At 36.9% G+C, this 17,692-nt stretch overlaps 1 protein-coding gene across 6 annotated transcripts in view; it reads right to left on the reverse strand.

Moving 5' to 3' along the window:
* The window catches only part of SHPRH (SNF2 histone linker PHD RING helicase), a 62,011-nt gene that overhangs the window by 21,659 nt on the left and 22,660 nt on the right, over positions 1–17,692 (reverse strand). For all 6 annotated transcript variants that reach the window (XM_064649047.1, XM_064649045.1, XM_064649046.1 and 3 more), the window contains 8 exons: positions 15,155–15,276; positions 12,597–12,685; positions 10,636–10,725; positions 8,294–8,401; positions 7,126–7,268; positions 4,098–4,271; positions 3,711–3,773; positions 1,233–1,458 (listed from right to left, as the gene is read on the reverse strand). In XM_064649047.1, the coding sequence (XP_064505117.1) occupies positions 1,233–1,458; positions 3,711–3,773; positions 4,098–4,271; positions 7,126–7,268; positions 8,294–8,401; positions 10,636–10,725; positions 12,597–12,685; positions 15,155–15,276 (1,015 nt within the window). The remainder of the gene's footprint in view (positions 1–1,232; positions 1,459–3,710; positions 3,774–4,097; positions 4,272–7,125; positions 7,269–8,293; positions 8,402–10,635; positions 10,726–12,596; positions 12,686–15,154; positions 15,277–17,692) is intronic.

Genomic DNA, 17,692 nt, shown 5'->3' on the forward strand with positions numbered 1-17,692 from the left:
GTGACCTAACCTTGTGAGAGCAGCACAACTCTTAGGCATTTAATAACTTTAACTACCAGACACCTAAATGCTGATTGAGACATAATTTTGTTTATAAAGCTTTTGTGCTGTATTACACTGTAAACTAGCAATTTTTTAAGGCAGATCCAGATTGAGTTTTACTCCTAATGAGCACTACCAATTTGAGGAAGTAGGTGATCCATAACCAAGTTTGTTGAAAAACAAAGACAGACTGAATATCATTTGTTAATCTAAGATACAAAAAATAAATCACTCCATGGAGTATCTTCTCCTGCTCTTCTACAGATTAAAGCTAATAACAAATGCTTAAATTCTTGGTTAGTAATAAGCATCTTTGCTTTTTCAAAACCTCCTAGGAAAAAGCAAGTTAGGTAACTTGTTGATTTCCTAGAATCATGAAACAGCAGACCTGGGAGATAGATCACATGGGCATAAACTCGCCAAGGAACAGGAATTTACGCTGATGTCAGACCACACAAAAATCCACAAACAAAAAAACCCAAAACTAGAAGAAAGTACAAAAGAATCAATAAACCTGGCACTAGTGTACCAACTGTGTTCTACTGAACCTGATGTCCGTGTTAACTGAAAATGAGAAGGAGAAATGTTCAAGAGAAAACGTTTGATTACACCTAAGCTATAAGACAGGATGAGAGCCTTGTGTGTAATAGCTCTTTCCCCCATCTCCATCACCAGTACGTATTCAAAGCAAGGAAACACAGAAACACAGGGATGTATAAAGAAAGGCACAGAACACTTCTGTAGTTCTCTCTGATCCAAACAGGAAAGTAATTATTTCAGGTTACATTGTGTAGTAAACAAGATCCAGGAAATAAAGCAATAGTGAAAGTACATCTGTAGCTAGCACAAGACTGAAGATAAACTGAATTACAGAATGGAATAACATTGGATTTGCTGAGTCTTGCTACATTCTGACTTAAGTAAACAGATGAACACAATTATATCTGTATACTGTCTTAATAGGTGCAATTATATTGCTTAGTAATTTGATTAGTTGCCAGTATAGCTTTTAGAAACTCAAATCATATATAAACCATTTTGAATCAAATCCTGTAATAAGCACTGTGGAAAAGCTTGGTGTAGGCAAAGCCTAATTTCAGGCATACAATTTAGATGTGTTAATATTCAGCTTTAACTTGTTTATAATAAATTAAATGACAACTGTTTTGTCACCATCTCATTTACTGTACCTTATATTCCTTTTTCCATGCTTCAAAGAGTTCCAGGAATACGCTCCCTTCTTCAGTTAGCCTAACATCCATTCGGTGAGCTTTGGCAAAGGAGAGAAGAGCTTTCAAGGCACGTTCAGTTTCACTGGTTGCCCACAGTCCTCTACTTGTAGTGGGCAAACGGTCATCAACAAGCCCCTCTTGGTCTTCTATCATCTCCTCGAATATTGCCATTTGGCCTTTAACACTTAAAAACAAACCCAGTACAGCACTTATCACTGATTTTGTACTTACACGTTCATTTCTACTTATTCATCATCTATTTCAGCCTTCTAGTAGTTGATTAAAGGATAATGCAAACCAAACAAGGATAAACAGCTGTTTGACTACCCAACGCCTCAAAAGCTTGCTTTGAACAGAGTGACCTCAGTATCAGCAACAAAACCCCTATAAGGCCATTTTTGTCAGCTCAAAATCATCCCCAGCTTTTGTAAAGGCTTAAGCATCTAAATTATCTTTCAGGAGTTATTCATGTCATATTCATTTAAGAAAAAAAAAATCAATTCTGGCCTTTTATACAAGCGAGACCTGCAGTTAAACTCTGACACAAAATTTGCTGTGTATTGCACTATTTAAGAACACTACAGCTTCCCATTTCCCTCCTTGACAAATAATGCTGATTTAGAAACACGCTGATGTTTCCTGATTCCAGCAATCATGAGGTAACAGAGCTCCCACTAGTAAAGACTTTTCAAAATGTTTTCTCATTGACCTCAAGACTTTTGAATCCAATTTTGACATTGTGAGGAATATGAGAGACAAAAGTAAAAGAGAAAGCATGCAAAGGACTGTAATCTATGCCTCTCAGTACTGTCCACCATGCATACTTCTCACACCATGTGCTGGTGTCACCCAGCTGCATTCCTGTCTGAGATCTCTTTTCTCATTGTAACATTGAATGAGGATGGTATTATACCACTTGCAACTGGACTGCAAATAAATATTTGCACAAAGAAGAATATGTAATTGTCATAGTTTGAGATTGCCCCCCCTGGAAGCTGGGGGGCCCAGAGGTGATTGGGTGCCAGGGCAGTCTTCCCTGGAGGGCCAATCACCGTTCATCTTGTTCGCTCCTGCTGAAAAATCATATATACACAACCGGTGGAAGTGGTTGGCAATCAGTCTGTGTCTGCTGCTGTGTGTGGGTGTAGAAGGCCAGGGGTGGCAGGGCCTCCTTTTTCCCCCTCCGGGGGGGAAGAAGGGGGGCCCTGCAGCCTCACAACTCTGCCTAAGCCAGGGTTGGAGGCAGCATTGAAGTGAGTGTGTGTTGTGAAGGAAGGGATTCACAACACCTGAAGATAAGAGGGAGAGAGAGGCAAGCTCCTTGCAAGGAGGCCAGGCCATCTTTCCCCCCCCCTTTCCAGCCAGACTGCAGAGCTCGGGACAGTTTGTAACTGGACCGAACACCTGTAGCAAAAGCTAAGCGGGAACTTTTTCCCTCTCATTGTTAAGTGGGAGTGGATGCAAGGCTTAGTATTTTGAAGCTGAGCCAAAAGAGACGGGCTGATAACAAAAGCAGCTCGGTGCCAGGGGGAGAAAAAACCCCAGGCGAAATTGGACACGGACGAGAGGCAGGCCCAGAGGATGTCCTGCTGTGATTTAAATGCAGGACAACCGAAAACACGGAGGAGGAATGAAATTCCAGGACACGTACATTTGATAAGCTGACTACACTACAGGAGCCTACGAACCAAGGTATGAGAGTGAGAGAGAGAATGACACAGCAGAGACTGACAAGGAACCAAGGAGGACGGACTCAGAGCTATCTTCTTGGACCTCGTGAGGAAGAAAGGACTTCAACAAACAGCTGGAGGTTGGTGGGGGGAGCGTTCAGGTTCCCTGAACACTCCATGAGAGAGAGAGACTGGGTACCTATCGGCCTAAGGGCTTTTCCTGGACTAAACTTAAAGGGAGAGGCTTGAAGGGACTGATAGAAGTGTATAATAATATATATATAGTTACTTTTAGCTTGTATAGTATTTATCTGTGTAAAATAAATGTATATATACTTCCCCTTTCCCCCATAGAGATGTCTGCCTGAAAATTTCTCTTCGGTGTTGAGATAAAATATTGGGAAGGGGTGGGGGAAGCCTGGAAATTGGATTTTGGATTTTTGTAGTGGTCCCAAACCACCACAGTATTAAATTAGCATACTTGTATTTATACACACACTTTCTGAACACTTCAACACTTCATTTCAAACGTATAGTCATATTACAGCAGCTTGATAGAAAGTGGCATAAATCCCTTCCTTGTACACAGCTTGTTCAAATGACATTTACACAGAAAATTAAACCTAATAAAACCTTTATCAAGGCCATTAGCAAGAAGTTGCTGTAATTAGTTCATAAAGTTATTTCAGAAAACTTCAAGAAGAAAACATAAAGCAATCCAACTTTCACTTTTCTAAGTGATAAATTTATAAAGCTATGAACTTACCTATGCATAAAGAGCTTCGACTCATATTCTGTGAACAATTCATCAGCCTTACAAAAGACACAGCTGCAATACAGAAAATTGAAAATGGATGCACTCAGAATTTCATCGGAAACCAACGTAATTACCATATATCTATTCCACCATACAAAACCACACAAAATCCTTAAAAAAGAACAAATTAACTGTCATATGTACACTCAAAAAAATAACTGACAGGAAAAGATTTTCTAGGAATAAAACCAAAGGTCATGATTCTAACAAATGGATCTGTGATATCTGTGTGCATACAGCCCCTGATTACATAATCAAGACTTCAACGTGTTATTTGAAATAAAGGAAAATTTAATAATCCACTTCTAAAGTATATTTTCCATTTTCAAGACATACTTGTTGAGTGGAAGTCTAACAGGTCGCAAATGGCAGATAGTGGCAGCCTCAATAACCTGCTTAGAAGGAGGCCCTTCTAAGTTTTTCACTGCTTCTCTTACAATCTTTTGGAACTTCTTCACTTCATCCAGCTGGGTTGTGAGCAGGTATTGAAGGCCTCTGCAGTCACGGAATCTGATTTAAAGACAAAGGGAAATAACTGTACACCGAGTCACCAAATCCAAACTTAATTAAGTGTTTTAAAGTGGAAGAAAAATAGCTAAATAGCAATCTAGGACAACATATGAAGTTCATATCATAAGCAAATGCTTATTATTACTGCATGTAATGCTGTCAGAAATCACTCCATTGTATGCCCAGAGATGATGGTATTTGTAGAATAGAAAGATTCTTCCCAAGAGTTGAGAGATGGGACCAAATATTAGTAGTGAACACCAACCCGCAACATTCTGTTCCACAATGCAAATCTACTAAAGGTAAACAACCGCACATACTCATAGTCTTACTTGTGTCTGTTGGCCAACAAAATGATTTGCAATGCACCTGTGCAATTCACAGCAGACAAATGCACCCATCACAAAAATATACTTCATTCTGCAAGTTAGGTTTCAAAGTTAAAATTATTAAATGGACATAACAGGAAACTATTTTCCTAAAACCTAGGTGTTTTTTGCAATTGGAGTGGAAACATGAAAACAAGTTAAGCACTTCCCATGTTGTGTTTTTCCTGTGAGCAAAGGTCTCTTGCTGAAAGTGCACAGTTCCTACAAGGTCTGACATTCATGGACAAGACTGTAGTTCTAGACCACAAGGAAAGTTTGATTCAAAACATTTGTTTTGTAAAGTGTGGAGATCAAAGCACAGGTTTAACACTACCACTAAAGCCTGGAATTTAATATGACCTACTTAAGTAATATGCATTTTTAAGTAACAGACAAATCTGCCTAACAAGGTAGCCTGAAAATACATGTAAATTGCAATCACGAGTCTGCTGTTAATACCATCAGTTGCCAAATAATACCAGCTTTATAAAAATCTCCCACATTATACCATGGATTAATCATGTCTTATATTCAATTAGAGTACTTGCTGCTTTCACCACTGACCAGTAACACTCGCTAAGACACTGTTTTTTAAGATGTCATCTCATATCCTAAAATAAATTGAAAAGGAATTAAATTTTATCCCTACTTTATAAAATAAACATTTGAGTTGCAGATAGCTTTTCCAAAGTTATACAACCTATAAGCAGCAACAATTTAAGAAGATACTTTCTAAATACCTAATTTCAACTGAGGAAAAAAAAAATCAGTATGACACTGGCAAATATACAGATAGATGCATATGCATACAAATTCTGCATGAACATACAAACAATGCTGTCCTCTTATTTATTTTGACCAGAATGTGATACTATCATTCTCAAATGAAAACTCAAACAGGAAACATTTATATCCAGACTCACAGACTGGCTGAGATCGGAAGGGGCCTCTGGGTGTTGTCCAACTGCTCTCCTCAAGCAGGGTCACCTAGAGCTGGTTGCCCAGGACCATGCCCAGACAGCTTTTGAGTATCTCCAAGGATGGAGACCCCACGACCTCTCTGGGCTACCTTTGCCAGTACCCAATCACCCTCACAGTAAAAGAGCATTTCCTGATGTTCACAGGGAACATCTTGTGTTTCAGTTCGTGCCCATTGCCTCTTGTGCTGAAAAAAAGGAGCTATATGTATCTTTATTTAGATTATTCAATAGAATTACGTTAAGTACTGAAAAGTAAAGGGTACGTTTACCTGCAGCAAGGGCAAGAAATTGTGACCTTTGGGGATCATGACAGCAGAATAATCATAGTGAGGATACATCTTTATGTATTGAATGTGCATATCTTAAGTATTTAAACTTGTACACACAGACACATTTTATAAGCACATTAGATATTTGTATACATATGTATATGCATTTATATACATCTATTTATATATAATAAATATAATAAAAATGTATTTAACTAAAAACATCATTCAGAAAGACTGTATTTAAGAGCCTAAGTTCATGTATCTGAGAAAATTGCCTGAAGTTAAACTACGAGAGCACTGTCCTTCCTATGTCTCCCTTTTCTGTGATAAACTTATGGAGCTTCAGCACAGAACATATGACAGGAGGCTGGGAGAAAAGGGTCTATTCAACCTTAAACTGAGAATGCTCACTTGTTGCTTTCTACATTTATCTCACTGGAAGGTACAGAGAAGACTGAGCCAAATATTTCTCAAAGGCACCTGGTGAAAGGACAAGAGACTGCACACAAGATGCAACACAGGAAATATTAACTAGATAAAAGGATTTTAATGTTTCTTCATTTCCAACAACCACTTGTTGGAATAATACCAGAAACAGACTTCACATAGAGGCTATTGAATCTCCTTCTTGGAGATAACCTAAACTTAACAGGCTAAATCCCTGTGCAACCTGATTGGGTTGAATGAGCATAGGCCTGGACCTATAAGTTGGGGGTTGGCCTAGTGATCTCCAGATGTCCCTTCTGAATCCATTGTTCTGTAATTGAACCCAAAAAACAGTGGTACTGTTGTCTCTAACATGAAACCAACCCAAAATTCTTTGCTCAGAAAGAGAGTGATGTTATCTTCTGGTGCTACATAAGGATTTTCTGATATTGTCTGCCTACTTTCCATTTACGCAAGTCAATTTCTTTTATAGGTTAAATGCAATAAACTTTGAATCTTTCTTGATCAGCAGTTGCATGGGTACAGAAGACTGTAAAAAGCATAGTTCAGAATACAGAAAATTATTTCAAAGAATGCTCATTTAAGAGAAAATGGTAATTCTCCTACTTTTCTTTCCAAGTCTTCTATATAGCCAGCTTTTTCAGGGATTGGTTTTGAAACATAATTGCAGTCCAGATGCTCTGAAGCAAAAATGGCTGCTATTTAATTGCAACTGTTAGCACAAACTGATAAGAAGACTTGAACAGACTTAATTGTATTCATTAGCCTATTTTAGTTACTCTCTTACTTCTCTGCCATGGAGAGTTTATTAGTCTGCTGTTTGTAGTTGCAGGTTATTTCGTTTTGTACACGTTGAACGAGCTCCTCATCAATGGCATACTGTATTGCTGTCTGGATGACATCCAACCACCAAGGAGAACCGGAATGTATCTGTATGGAAAAGAATAGATTTATCCTTGAACATTCAACAAAGAAACAATTTAATCATCGCAGCAGAGGCGTAATGATTCTTTAGGCCTAACTGCTCTTTAGGCCACAGCCAAACAGATTGGTTAATTCCCTGAAAGCGGAGGATTAAGAGCATGATTAAAAAATAGCCCCTCTTCTGCTGAAGTGTAAGCACATGATTAAGAAACTTTCTACATTCTCATCTATTTCTACACCTTCAAAATGCTTCAGTAGAGTTAGATTCACCAAGACTATTTACAGAGAACAGCCACATAAAGATATTGTGATCTTAAAGTTTCCTTCTTCTCTCTCTCTCAGAAGGAGATTAAAAGAACATTTAATGAGAGAAAGCAAAGCTCTCTGTGAAATTAACAGAGCAAGAACAGCAACCTTATAATTTTAACAGGTGAAAGAAGATGCGTAAGTTTACTTCCTCATGTGCTATTTGTCCTTATTTCTTTATTATTTATTTACTATTATGCGAATGACAAGCACCCTTTTAATTCAGGTGTTCATCAACTCATTAAGGGTTTGCACCTTTCTCTGAAATCTGAACTGTCATATTGACTCAACACAATTAAGCCTTAAGCACCATGACTAAATGCATGCCAAAAATCAGTTCCCTTGAAAGCAACTGAAATACCATCTGATACACCACAGAAATGTTCCAAGGCCCAAATCTATACCTTATTTTCCTAAATTATGGGTGAAGCACAGTTAATTTAAAAATCAAGAATGGTGTTAAACTTTACTAGAATCATCTCCCACCATGTACTTCTGTTTTAAGTCATCTGTTCATCAAGTACTGTGTGCCTCATTATATGGGGAACAGAGTATGTTTTGGGTCTGTGGTAAGCGTGAAGTAAGCCTGTGGGAAGTCCCATTCCAAACAGACCTTCAAAAAACTGTTAGAAATAATAAACAGCTGGAGTTCTGCATATACAGATGAAAATAGTATTTTTTAAAAATCTCAAAATTCAGAGACAAAATATTTAAGAGGTGCCTGCCTTTCTCTGGAGCTCCCGAATGGTTTGAAGGACTGGCTGTAAGGCTTGATGGGCTTCTGCAACTTCTGCATTGGATTTACTCATATAATGTTGTCGAAGTTGTTCTGCCTGTATGGAAATAAGAGCTTAAATTATAGACAAATCATATTTAGGAGGAATAATGGAAAATGTAAAAACTCCCCAGCTACCAAAATGTTTTAAAATGGTTAGCTACCTATGTGCTACCCACTTTCATTTGTAATATTTGGCAGTATTTTTTTTCCTCTAGAATCTAGCATTTATTAGTAAGCCCAAAAACCATCTGAGAAGACAAATTGGTTCAAAGATGCTAACTATGAAACTTCACTTTTGGACAAGCCCAAACAACACAATAGGAATACATTGCATTATGAAAGGGAACTGGAATTTAACTCACTATTCTTACTTATCTGTACAATAAATGTATTGTGCTGAACAAGTAAACAATAAAAAGATCTCAGAACAATCTGAGAACAGGAAAATTGAACTTGTCTACATATAGAACTTAGTCATGAAATAACAAGAAAGGCTTAAATTTCATTATTTTTAGGTGCATCAAATATAATTTTTTCATAGAAATTATGTAGAAATTACTTCTGACAGTGAAAACCCCTCTTAGTATACAAATGCCTCCACCATGCAACCAGTATCAGTTTATTTCATATTTTAAAAACTGATGAACAAACAACTTACAAGTAACATTTATCTTTCATAATTTCATACTGATTTCACTAGGTACCTTAATTTAGTGCATTTTAGTGTGTGTTTAAGTCTTTCTTCTTTTTGTTTGCTACTATTAAGATAATTACACTGTTGTTACAGAGCCCAGTTTGCCTGGAGTGGACAGGACTCTTGGGGATTTAGATGAGCTACTGTCAAAAGACAGCTATGAAAAACCACCTCTGCTTCACATTTATAAAAAAAATACAAATTTTCCAATCCCCTTTTTTATAACAATGCCAGGAGAAGGTGACATTTTGAAAATTTCTAGAATTACAGATCAATAAAAAACAGGCAATATTTCTATATTATTTCTATAAAGGTGGGTAGAAACTTTAAATAGTTAAGAGAACAAGTCTCATTAAAACAAAAAAAAATGCTACCCATACCTACGATTTGTGTAAAAATGATAAAATATCATAAGATATCCAAATAACAAGACAGATACTGATCACCACTGCAAAACAAGAGAGGCTGTAAGAACTGGGCCTGTGCAGCTTTAAGGAGAGAGGCTTAGAGGGTACTAAAGAACAGCCTTGCAGCAGCCAGAAGGAAACCACCTAGATTGGCAGGTATTTTACTGAAGTACATGGTAAGTGAACAAGGTACAACTGCTATTTGGAAAGGAATATTAGGCAAGCATGGTGTTGGAAAGGAATATTAGATTAGGCAAGCATGGTGTTGGAAACCACAACGATAATGGTCGACTTCTGCTAGAATTCTGTGCGGAGCAACATTCCCAAATCTTCGTTCGCAAAGCCTAGCCATGATGATGATAACTGGGATGTTCTGTGTGAATTTTTTTCCCTACTATGAGAATTATGAAGTACTGAACAGGTTACTCAGCTAAGTTGTTATATCTCTTTCCTTGGAGATTTTAATGGCCCAACTGGATAAAGCCCTGAGATTCCCGGTCAGAAATCAGTGTTGACCCTACTCTGAGAGGGAGATTCAGCTAGTGACATCCCAAGTCCCTTTCAACCCAAATAATGACACAATAATGACATTCCTTTCCAAATGTGGTCCATATTTCCATTACAAGTAACCAGTCGGGAAGAGTAATCCCACTATTTTGCTGGATATTTCCCAGTTAAGATTAAGGATATAGTCAAACAGGCTAATGAACCCAGGAAATGATACACAGTGACTTGCTCCTCTGGCCTAAGAAAAATAAAAAACTTCACCTAGAGAAAACTCTGACTATTTGCATTTAAAAATGAGGAAAGCTAAAGAAAGTGTGAGGAAATAAAGGACTCAGAAGAATTCAGGATGATACACAGATGTTAACGATAAAGAATGTAAGTGATTTTCATAGGAACATTGTGGGGACAGGGAAGCAATATTTTAGAGAGAAAAATTATTAAAAGCTAAGTAAAACATACAACATAACAGAGGCCACTAAGCATTCGGAACAGCAGTATTTTACTGGACATTTCTGCTCTCATCTCACACTCTAAACAACTCATGATTTTACCAAGTTGAAGGGAAATGTACATATTTAACTTTAAAGCTATTTAATGTTATTTCCTTAGTTAGAGAAAATAGAACAAAAAATAAAAATGTGCTCTTCAAAATGTATTTATATAAAAACAAACTCTACTTACCTCTTCTGCAAGTCGGCTATCACGCAAAGTTGGGGGAATTCCTGGGTGCTTTGCCAACAATTCCATCAAATTATGTGTAGAATGAAGTCTCTAAATATACACAAAGTCAACAGCAATCATGAAAAAAATCCATTGCAACATCTGTGACAGGAAAAGCTTGAACAGCAATGAAAGCTTACAGCAAGAAATTAGCATGCATTTAAAATTAGATTTATTTTTTCTCTGTTAATCTGGAAGTACCTTATAAAGAAAAGAAACATTCTTGTCCTCATTTTACTCAGACAGGAAACAATAAGAAATTAAAGACTTTCAACATCTCAAAAGTAAATCAGCAGCAAGTTTGATACCAGGTCATCAAATACTCTCCCATACTCACCCTACTAATTAAAACAGCCCTTGACTATTATGGAAGACAAATTATTTATTTCAGAGCACATTCTTTTGTAAATGTCTTTTAGAATATTCTAAGGAAACAATTAATTTAGCCCATCTACAGCAAAATAAAGTTTAAGGAAAATACCAGATCCCAAGAGCCTCATTTGTCATATTTTCACTATTCTGAAATAAAAGATGACTGAATAAAACATGACTTTTTTGTTTATTTTTAGGAAAAATAAACTTGATCATTAATACAAGGCAACTCTGTTCCTCTTCCCTAGGTTCACCCTGTGTATCCCAAACCAGACCTCTACCTGCACAGACCTCTACCAGCTCCCACAGACTCGTATTAATAACCTCCACTATATCTGAACTTGTACCCCTCTCACCTCCTGGATTGACTCTATCTTTGTCCTATTACTATCTTAGCCACTGAAGGGGAATGGCCAGCAGTGGTTTGCTGTTATCCTTAAGAGCTAAACCTACATGACTGAGAAGCATTCAACAGAAGTCAAGTTTTATTACCAAAGCAATTATTAGGCAGCATGTATTTTGGGGGGGGGGGAAGCTTTATTGGATTGCATAATCCAGTAAAACAGTTTAATTAACAACCCTGTTGTGAGTATCTTAACAAGTTTACGCTAATATGGCTATGATAACAGAAAAAAGCCACCAGGAAGTCACAAAAGAGAAGGAAAAATCAAAGAAGCGTAACAGAGACATCAGATGACCACATGCAAAATAATCAAAAAATAATTTATTTAGCAAAGCAAGCAAAGAGACAACTGATCACTTCTTATTTATCTATCATTAACATTTTAAATATCTTGTTATGCTGAAGAGAATCTTGGCCAATTTAGAACTGATATTTCTTGAAGAAATCTGAAGATGTTACTTAGATAACCACTGCTTTTTTTACCAATAAAATATGTTCATATTTTTAATATAGTATTCAAAATACATGAAGACAAATGTCTGAAGAGAAAATTCACTTTGATTCTTTTTCATGTTTTGATGCCTTTTTATCTTCTGCAGTGCAACAATTTTATTATTCTCTATCATTTGGCACATTAATATCACTCTCAGAGCAAACCCAGCATCCTGTATTTGCAGGATGCAATGTAGCAACATTAATGCGAGCAGTCACAGTCACATGCACATGTCTAGGAATTCAGCTTGTTAAGTTTATTGCAGAACAGCAGGTGGAGATCACACACTGCTTCAAGGACATCATGAAGACTCACAAGCAAGTGTTTAGAAATATAGCATCTTTCTTCCTTTAAAAAAAAAAAGGAAACATGAAGGTCACTGGACCAATTCCTACCTAAATCACTGGACAGATTCCTGCCTGAATCACTGGACAGATTCCTATCTAAATCACTGGACAGATTCCTATCTAAATCACTGGACAGATTCCTATCTAAATCACTGGACAGATTCCTATCTAAAGACTGTGATCATGACAGCACGCTGAAATGATAATTCAGCACACCACTGTGAAGAAAAAAAGACTGACCTGTTAAGTTAAATCTAAAGTATTCCAGTTCTTAACTACATCTTTTTACATTTCAGTGCTCACTCACTTGCAAGGAATCTGTTTTGAGCTTTTCTTTGTGCTCTTCAGATGATCTTAATACTTCTCTGTATAGCTCCGCAGCCAATGCATATTCTCCTGATTAAAAAAAGAGTAACAAAAACATACACATATTGTGTTGGTTTTTAAATATACAAGCAGCCATGACTGACCTTGATGTAACAAGAGTTACATCACTTGAAACATACTATGTTTACAGAGAGTCTGTATAACAAGTGCTTGTCTTCAAGAAAATCTTTTCTATTCCACACCCCTCCCACCACCCAAAAAAAATGGTAAAAGACAGAGTATTATATTCTACAAAAACTATGCAATTTCCAAATTAAATATCTTTTGTGACTGCAAGATCTGTAGACCTCTTAATCTTAAAATATGTATTCGTGGTTGCATAAGTCCAAAAAATCTCATGTTTCACTAAAAAAAAAAATCATCTACAACTCACTGCAGTGATGCATTGCTAAATTTGCACTGCAAATACATTATTCACTGTTCCAGTGAAAACAATGAAAGTTGTATCACACTTCAGAAATGCAGAAATGATTAGGTACATGCAGGGAGCATAACTACTGATGTAAGCTACCAACATCACAATCACTTCTCAGAAAATAGATTATATAAATTAAAAAAGAAAAACAAAATTGAAACTGCATATGGAAAAGCAGGAAAAAAAAATTTTAATTTTCTTTTCTCAATTGATGAAAATTTACTTAGCAGTAATAGTCTTAGAGACTCTTAAAACGCGGCAAAGGACAGGGACAAGAAATGTATAAAGACACATAACAGAGTAAAAAAACCATCATCTTCCTCCATATCTGGAAGTGTAAAAATCTTATGTCAACAAAATTTGTTGCTTGAAAATATTGCCAGTTGTAAGGGTGTAGTCCTGCAGTATAGAATTGTCCTTACTAGTAATAGGCCAAAAGCTATGTGCTGAATTTGCAAGGCCTCAAGCTTGAAGCTTGTCAGGCCTCCTTTGAATTTTGATTGACCTGGACCTTTTACTTGGCCTAGCTGGAATAGCAATTTCTGCCATTCGGTAGGTGTCTATGGCTAATTTTTAATTTTTTTTTTTTTAACTTTTGTTTATCTTTGTGTGGTACAAACACAGTTTTACATAGATAGCAGTAACAAGCAGTTATTCCATGTAGAATGAGATATTTACAACTAACACAATGATGTAGTGTAAGGAAATACAGGCCTAGTAACAATTGGAGAGGCCTTGAGAAGTAATATATAGGATGCAGTGTAGGGTACAGCCATGGGATGCTAAGAGATGGTGCACAGGCTTGGCAGTGAATAAGAAAGCCATGGCTATAAACAACTCACCCACAGTCAAAGCAATGCAGGCTTAGAGCTGGACAAAACTGGTTTTAGGGGCAACAAAGAGAACAAAGAAAGAGTATGTAACATTCATAAAAGGCATTATGTACACTAAATTTGGTGTTTTCACGGAGCTGCAGACCAGTGAAGAAAGAGAAAGATGCAAACGTGTGCTAGCAAACATAAAAATGATCCTTGTGTGAGGAAGAAACCATCAACACAAACATCTTATTCCTCCTGATGAAGGTAGTGACAACTAGTGATAGCACTGCCACCACCTCTATGAAACCACTGACTTCAGGACCCAGAAGGGCCTAAGTAGAAAGGTGAGCATAAAAGCAGGACAAGCAGTATAAACACGTAAGTGCGATTGTTACTCTTTTTTTGCCTGTAAGAATTAGATCTGGGCTAATAACAGTTAGACCTATAAGATTTCAACTATAGGAAGAATAAATTTGTGGCTTCACATATGTGTAAGGTGTGCTTCCTTCTAACTGATAAAGAAGACTGAGTGTAATACTAACACTGGGGAGGGAGTTACAAGACCAGAACTCTGCCTCAGTCCTGCTTTTGTTTCTCACCAGATGAAATTTTCATCAATCTGCTTCTCAAAATAAGCCAAGCTTAATTTTTGCTTCTAGTGTATTTTAGAAGTGTTTCATCTATATATAAATCTTTTTAAGCACTTAAGTCTATCTGAAACACTTATCTACATTCTGCAATCATAATGAAGTATTTCAAACCTAATAATTACTAACTACAGATTAGAGAATCTGAATGTAGCCTTTCTGTAAGGCAAGTAACAGAAAAAGCAGTTTGTGGGTTTTCCTCTCTGAAGGAAGATTTTAACATGAGCTGGAAAATTTCAAACAGCTTGTCAACTTTAGAAGAACTTGGAAAAGAGGCATTTTTTCACACTCATAACTAAGTAATTTCAATTTATTTTCATTTTGTTTAATGACACTCAAGATTAATACAGTTATTTTTGCTTCCCATTCAAAGTTTTTTTTTCCTCATAATTCAGACAAAATCTACATTGACAGAGTTGCAGAGCAGGCAGCAGGGAAGAGATTCCACAGCCATCATAGCAGTTTGCATGGCAGGGGGCACAAAGTAAGCCCAGAAAGCAGTACTGATAAAACAAAAGCAGGTGAAGTACAATTACACAAGTATAGCTTCTTTTATCCTCCCAGTACACACAGATGCATTACAGTCATCCAATCCTACCTTTAATGATATGGATACCAGCTAAGCCATTAAGAGCACACACTAGCTGTCGGTGAGCTTCTTCACACTCCGTTCGACATTTCTTTTGCAGAGATGCTAACAGTTCCTCCATGGTCATGGTGCTGAAAAGGAGAACAAATGGCTCAAATCTGAAACAAAATCACAATACTAAAGAAATAAAACTGTCATGCTGTGCAGCATTAAAGATGGTTACATGCATCCAACATACTGTACAATTTTTTTTTTATATTTATTTACTTATTAAAAAAACCCTAGCTGTCAGCTAGAGCTTTCCCCTAACTTCACTGTGTTGAGAGGTTGACATCCCCTAAGAGCAGAAAGAAATAAGTAAGAAGAAAATTAGAACTAGGTAAAATAATCTTTCACGAGGAAAAATATTTTGCTCTTTCTGTTACAGTATGGACTAGAAGCATGAGAAATCAGACCTCATTTTGCCAAAAGCTGTTCAGATGAAAACAGCTAAGAGAGACTACATTTCTACCCTCTGCTACCAATCTAAACATGTAACGCACATGACGTATCAATGTAAAGAAGAAAAATGTGTGAAATGAAAACAGGGAAAATTAGCAAAAATAAATTTAAACTTCTTTTTCTACTTTTGTCATTTTTATAAATTAGAAAAGGAATTTAGTCAGAAGAAAATTAACTTAATATAAAAATACAGGAAATGGAGAGGAAAGAGAGCAAAGCAGGAACAGAAATGAAAAAGAAGCAAGAAGGAAGCAAGAAGGATAGGTTGGAGTAAGGCCACAGCACAAAGAATCTAAGCAGAAAGAGGACTGATATAGACTGGAGAGTGAACAGCAGCAACAGCCTACAACAGCTGACCTGAGGCTGCTTCTATGACCAACTACTGCTGTTAGACCAGACGCTACCCTTCTCCCCTGAAACTCTGCTCCTCAGCCTCATTCACCTTTAGAGAAGCATTTACTATTTGGCATTTAGCACTGTGGAACAGAGTTAAGAGGTGATGTAACTCCTGCGCAGACTGTGCCCAAATTATGCTGGAAGGATACACTTTCCTAGGCCTTTATTTTACCCTCTTTGCAACATAGTTCCAGTTGCAGCAACTGATTTTTGGCTTTATGCTACAGTGTTATACCAGAGCAGGCTTTAAATCAATATAATCACTATTTGTATATTCTGCAGAGGTAATGGCAAATACACATAGCGCCTGCATACACTGCTACTTCCACCATTGCTACTTACCTTTTATTTTCAGAACCATCAGCAGTTTCAAGAAAAATTAAAAAAGGAGAAGTATGTAAATATAAAATATGCAATTTGATACACAGCCTGAGACTACCAATTAAGACAAAAGGAAGAGCTTTTTTTACTCAGTTAAACTAGGAGAGCCCTAGCAGTGAATTTCTTCATTATTTTCATACATATAACCAAAGCCAGGAGTCAAATCTTCTCTCTGATCTGGGAATGTCTACTGCTGCAGTCAAGTTTGGTTCACAAAAAAGATATGGAAATAGTGCTTTCTTTGTACATGTGATTTTAAGAAAGATTTAATTCTCATTGCTGGTTTTTCCACCACAGTTACTATGCAGCTGTCACTGTGCAACCATTCTACCAAAATCAACACAGGACTAAGAAGTGCCCAGCGTATTCTGCTCAGTTTATACATTTCATTTATACTACACCGGCTCATTTTAATGCAAATAATTTTGTATGGGTGGAAATATCGATTTCTCCTATGTTTGAGTCCTTGTTTCCACACTAGCAGACTGTTCGACAGAAAGTGCTACAAGCACAGCATCTAACTATTCATCTCTGCTGAAGCAGGTGCAAAGCCAGTTTCAGGTGCTTAGGCACCACAGATGCCCTGTATGAGAAGAGGGAAGGAGTAAGACACAAAACTTCATAAAGCATAGAAAGAGATGGAATAGAATGGATGAACAAGACTAGGCCACAGTAGAAATAACACTGGCAGTGCTAAAAGTTTAAGTTCTTCTCTGCCTGTAGGTTAAAAAAAACCAGTCAGTGCTCTCAGAGTCTGGAATGGAAACAGCCTGTTCTTTCACAGCCTCCCTCTAATTGATTGAAAGTGTAGCAGCTACATTTTGCAATAGGGCTAGCAACATGCTTTTGGTCTAACAAATGCTGAGACCAAGTTGATACTTGGAGGGCACTTGTGAAGATGATGATCTTGAAAGCATGCAAAAAAAAAAAAAAAAAAGGAAAAAAGTATTTGTACAACTTTCAAGTTTGGATCTACATTTAAAAATTCTGCAACCTCACATTAACATTTTCTCTGAACTAAATAATTATTCTATTCTGTTGATTCATCTTGTTCATTTTTCTCATTCATGAACACGAGTTTTGTAAGAGACAAAAGAAAATCAGTGGGCTTATTTGAAACTGAAGAAGAATCTGGTTTGTTCCACACTTTATCTCTCACCTGGAACACCCCAGTATCCATCAACATTGCAAGGTTAAAATGCTACTGGAAAATCAAATGGCCTCTCAGTACTATGTTCTTTAACACAAGAATTACACTAACAACCCTAC

Source organism: Pseudopipra pipra, chromosome 3 (genome assembly GCF_036250125.1).
Source record: "Pseudopipra pipra isolate bDixPip1 chromosome 3, bDixPip1.hap1, whole genome shotgun sequence".
Lineage (NCBI taxonomy): Eukaryota > Metazoa > Chordata > Aves > Passeriformes > Pipridae > Pseudopipra > Pseudopipra pipra.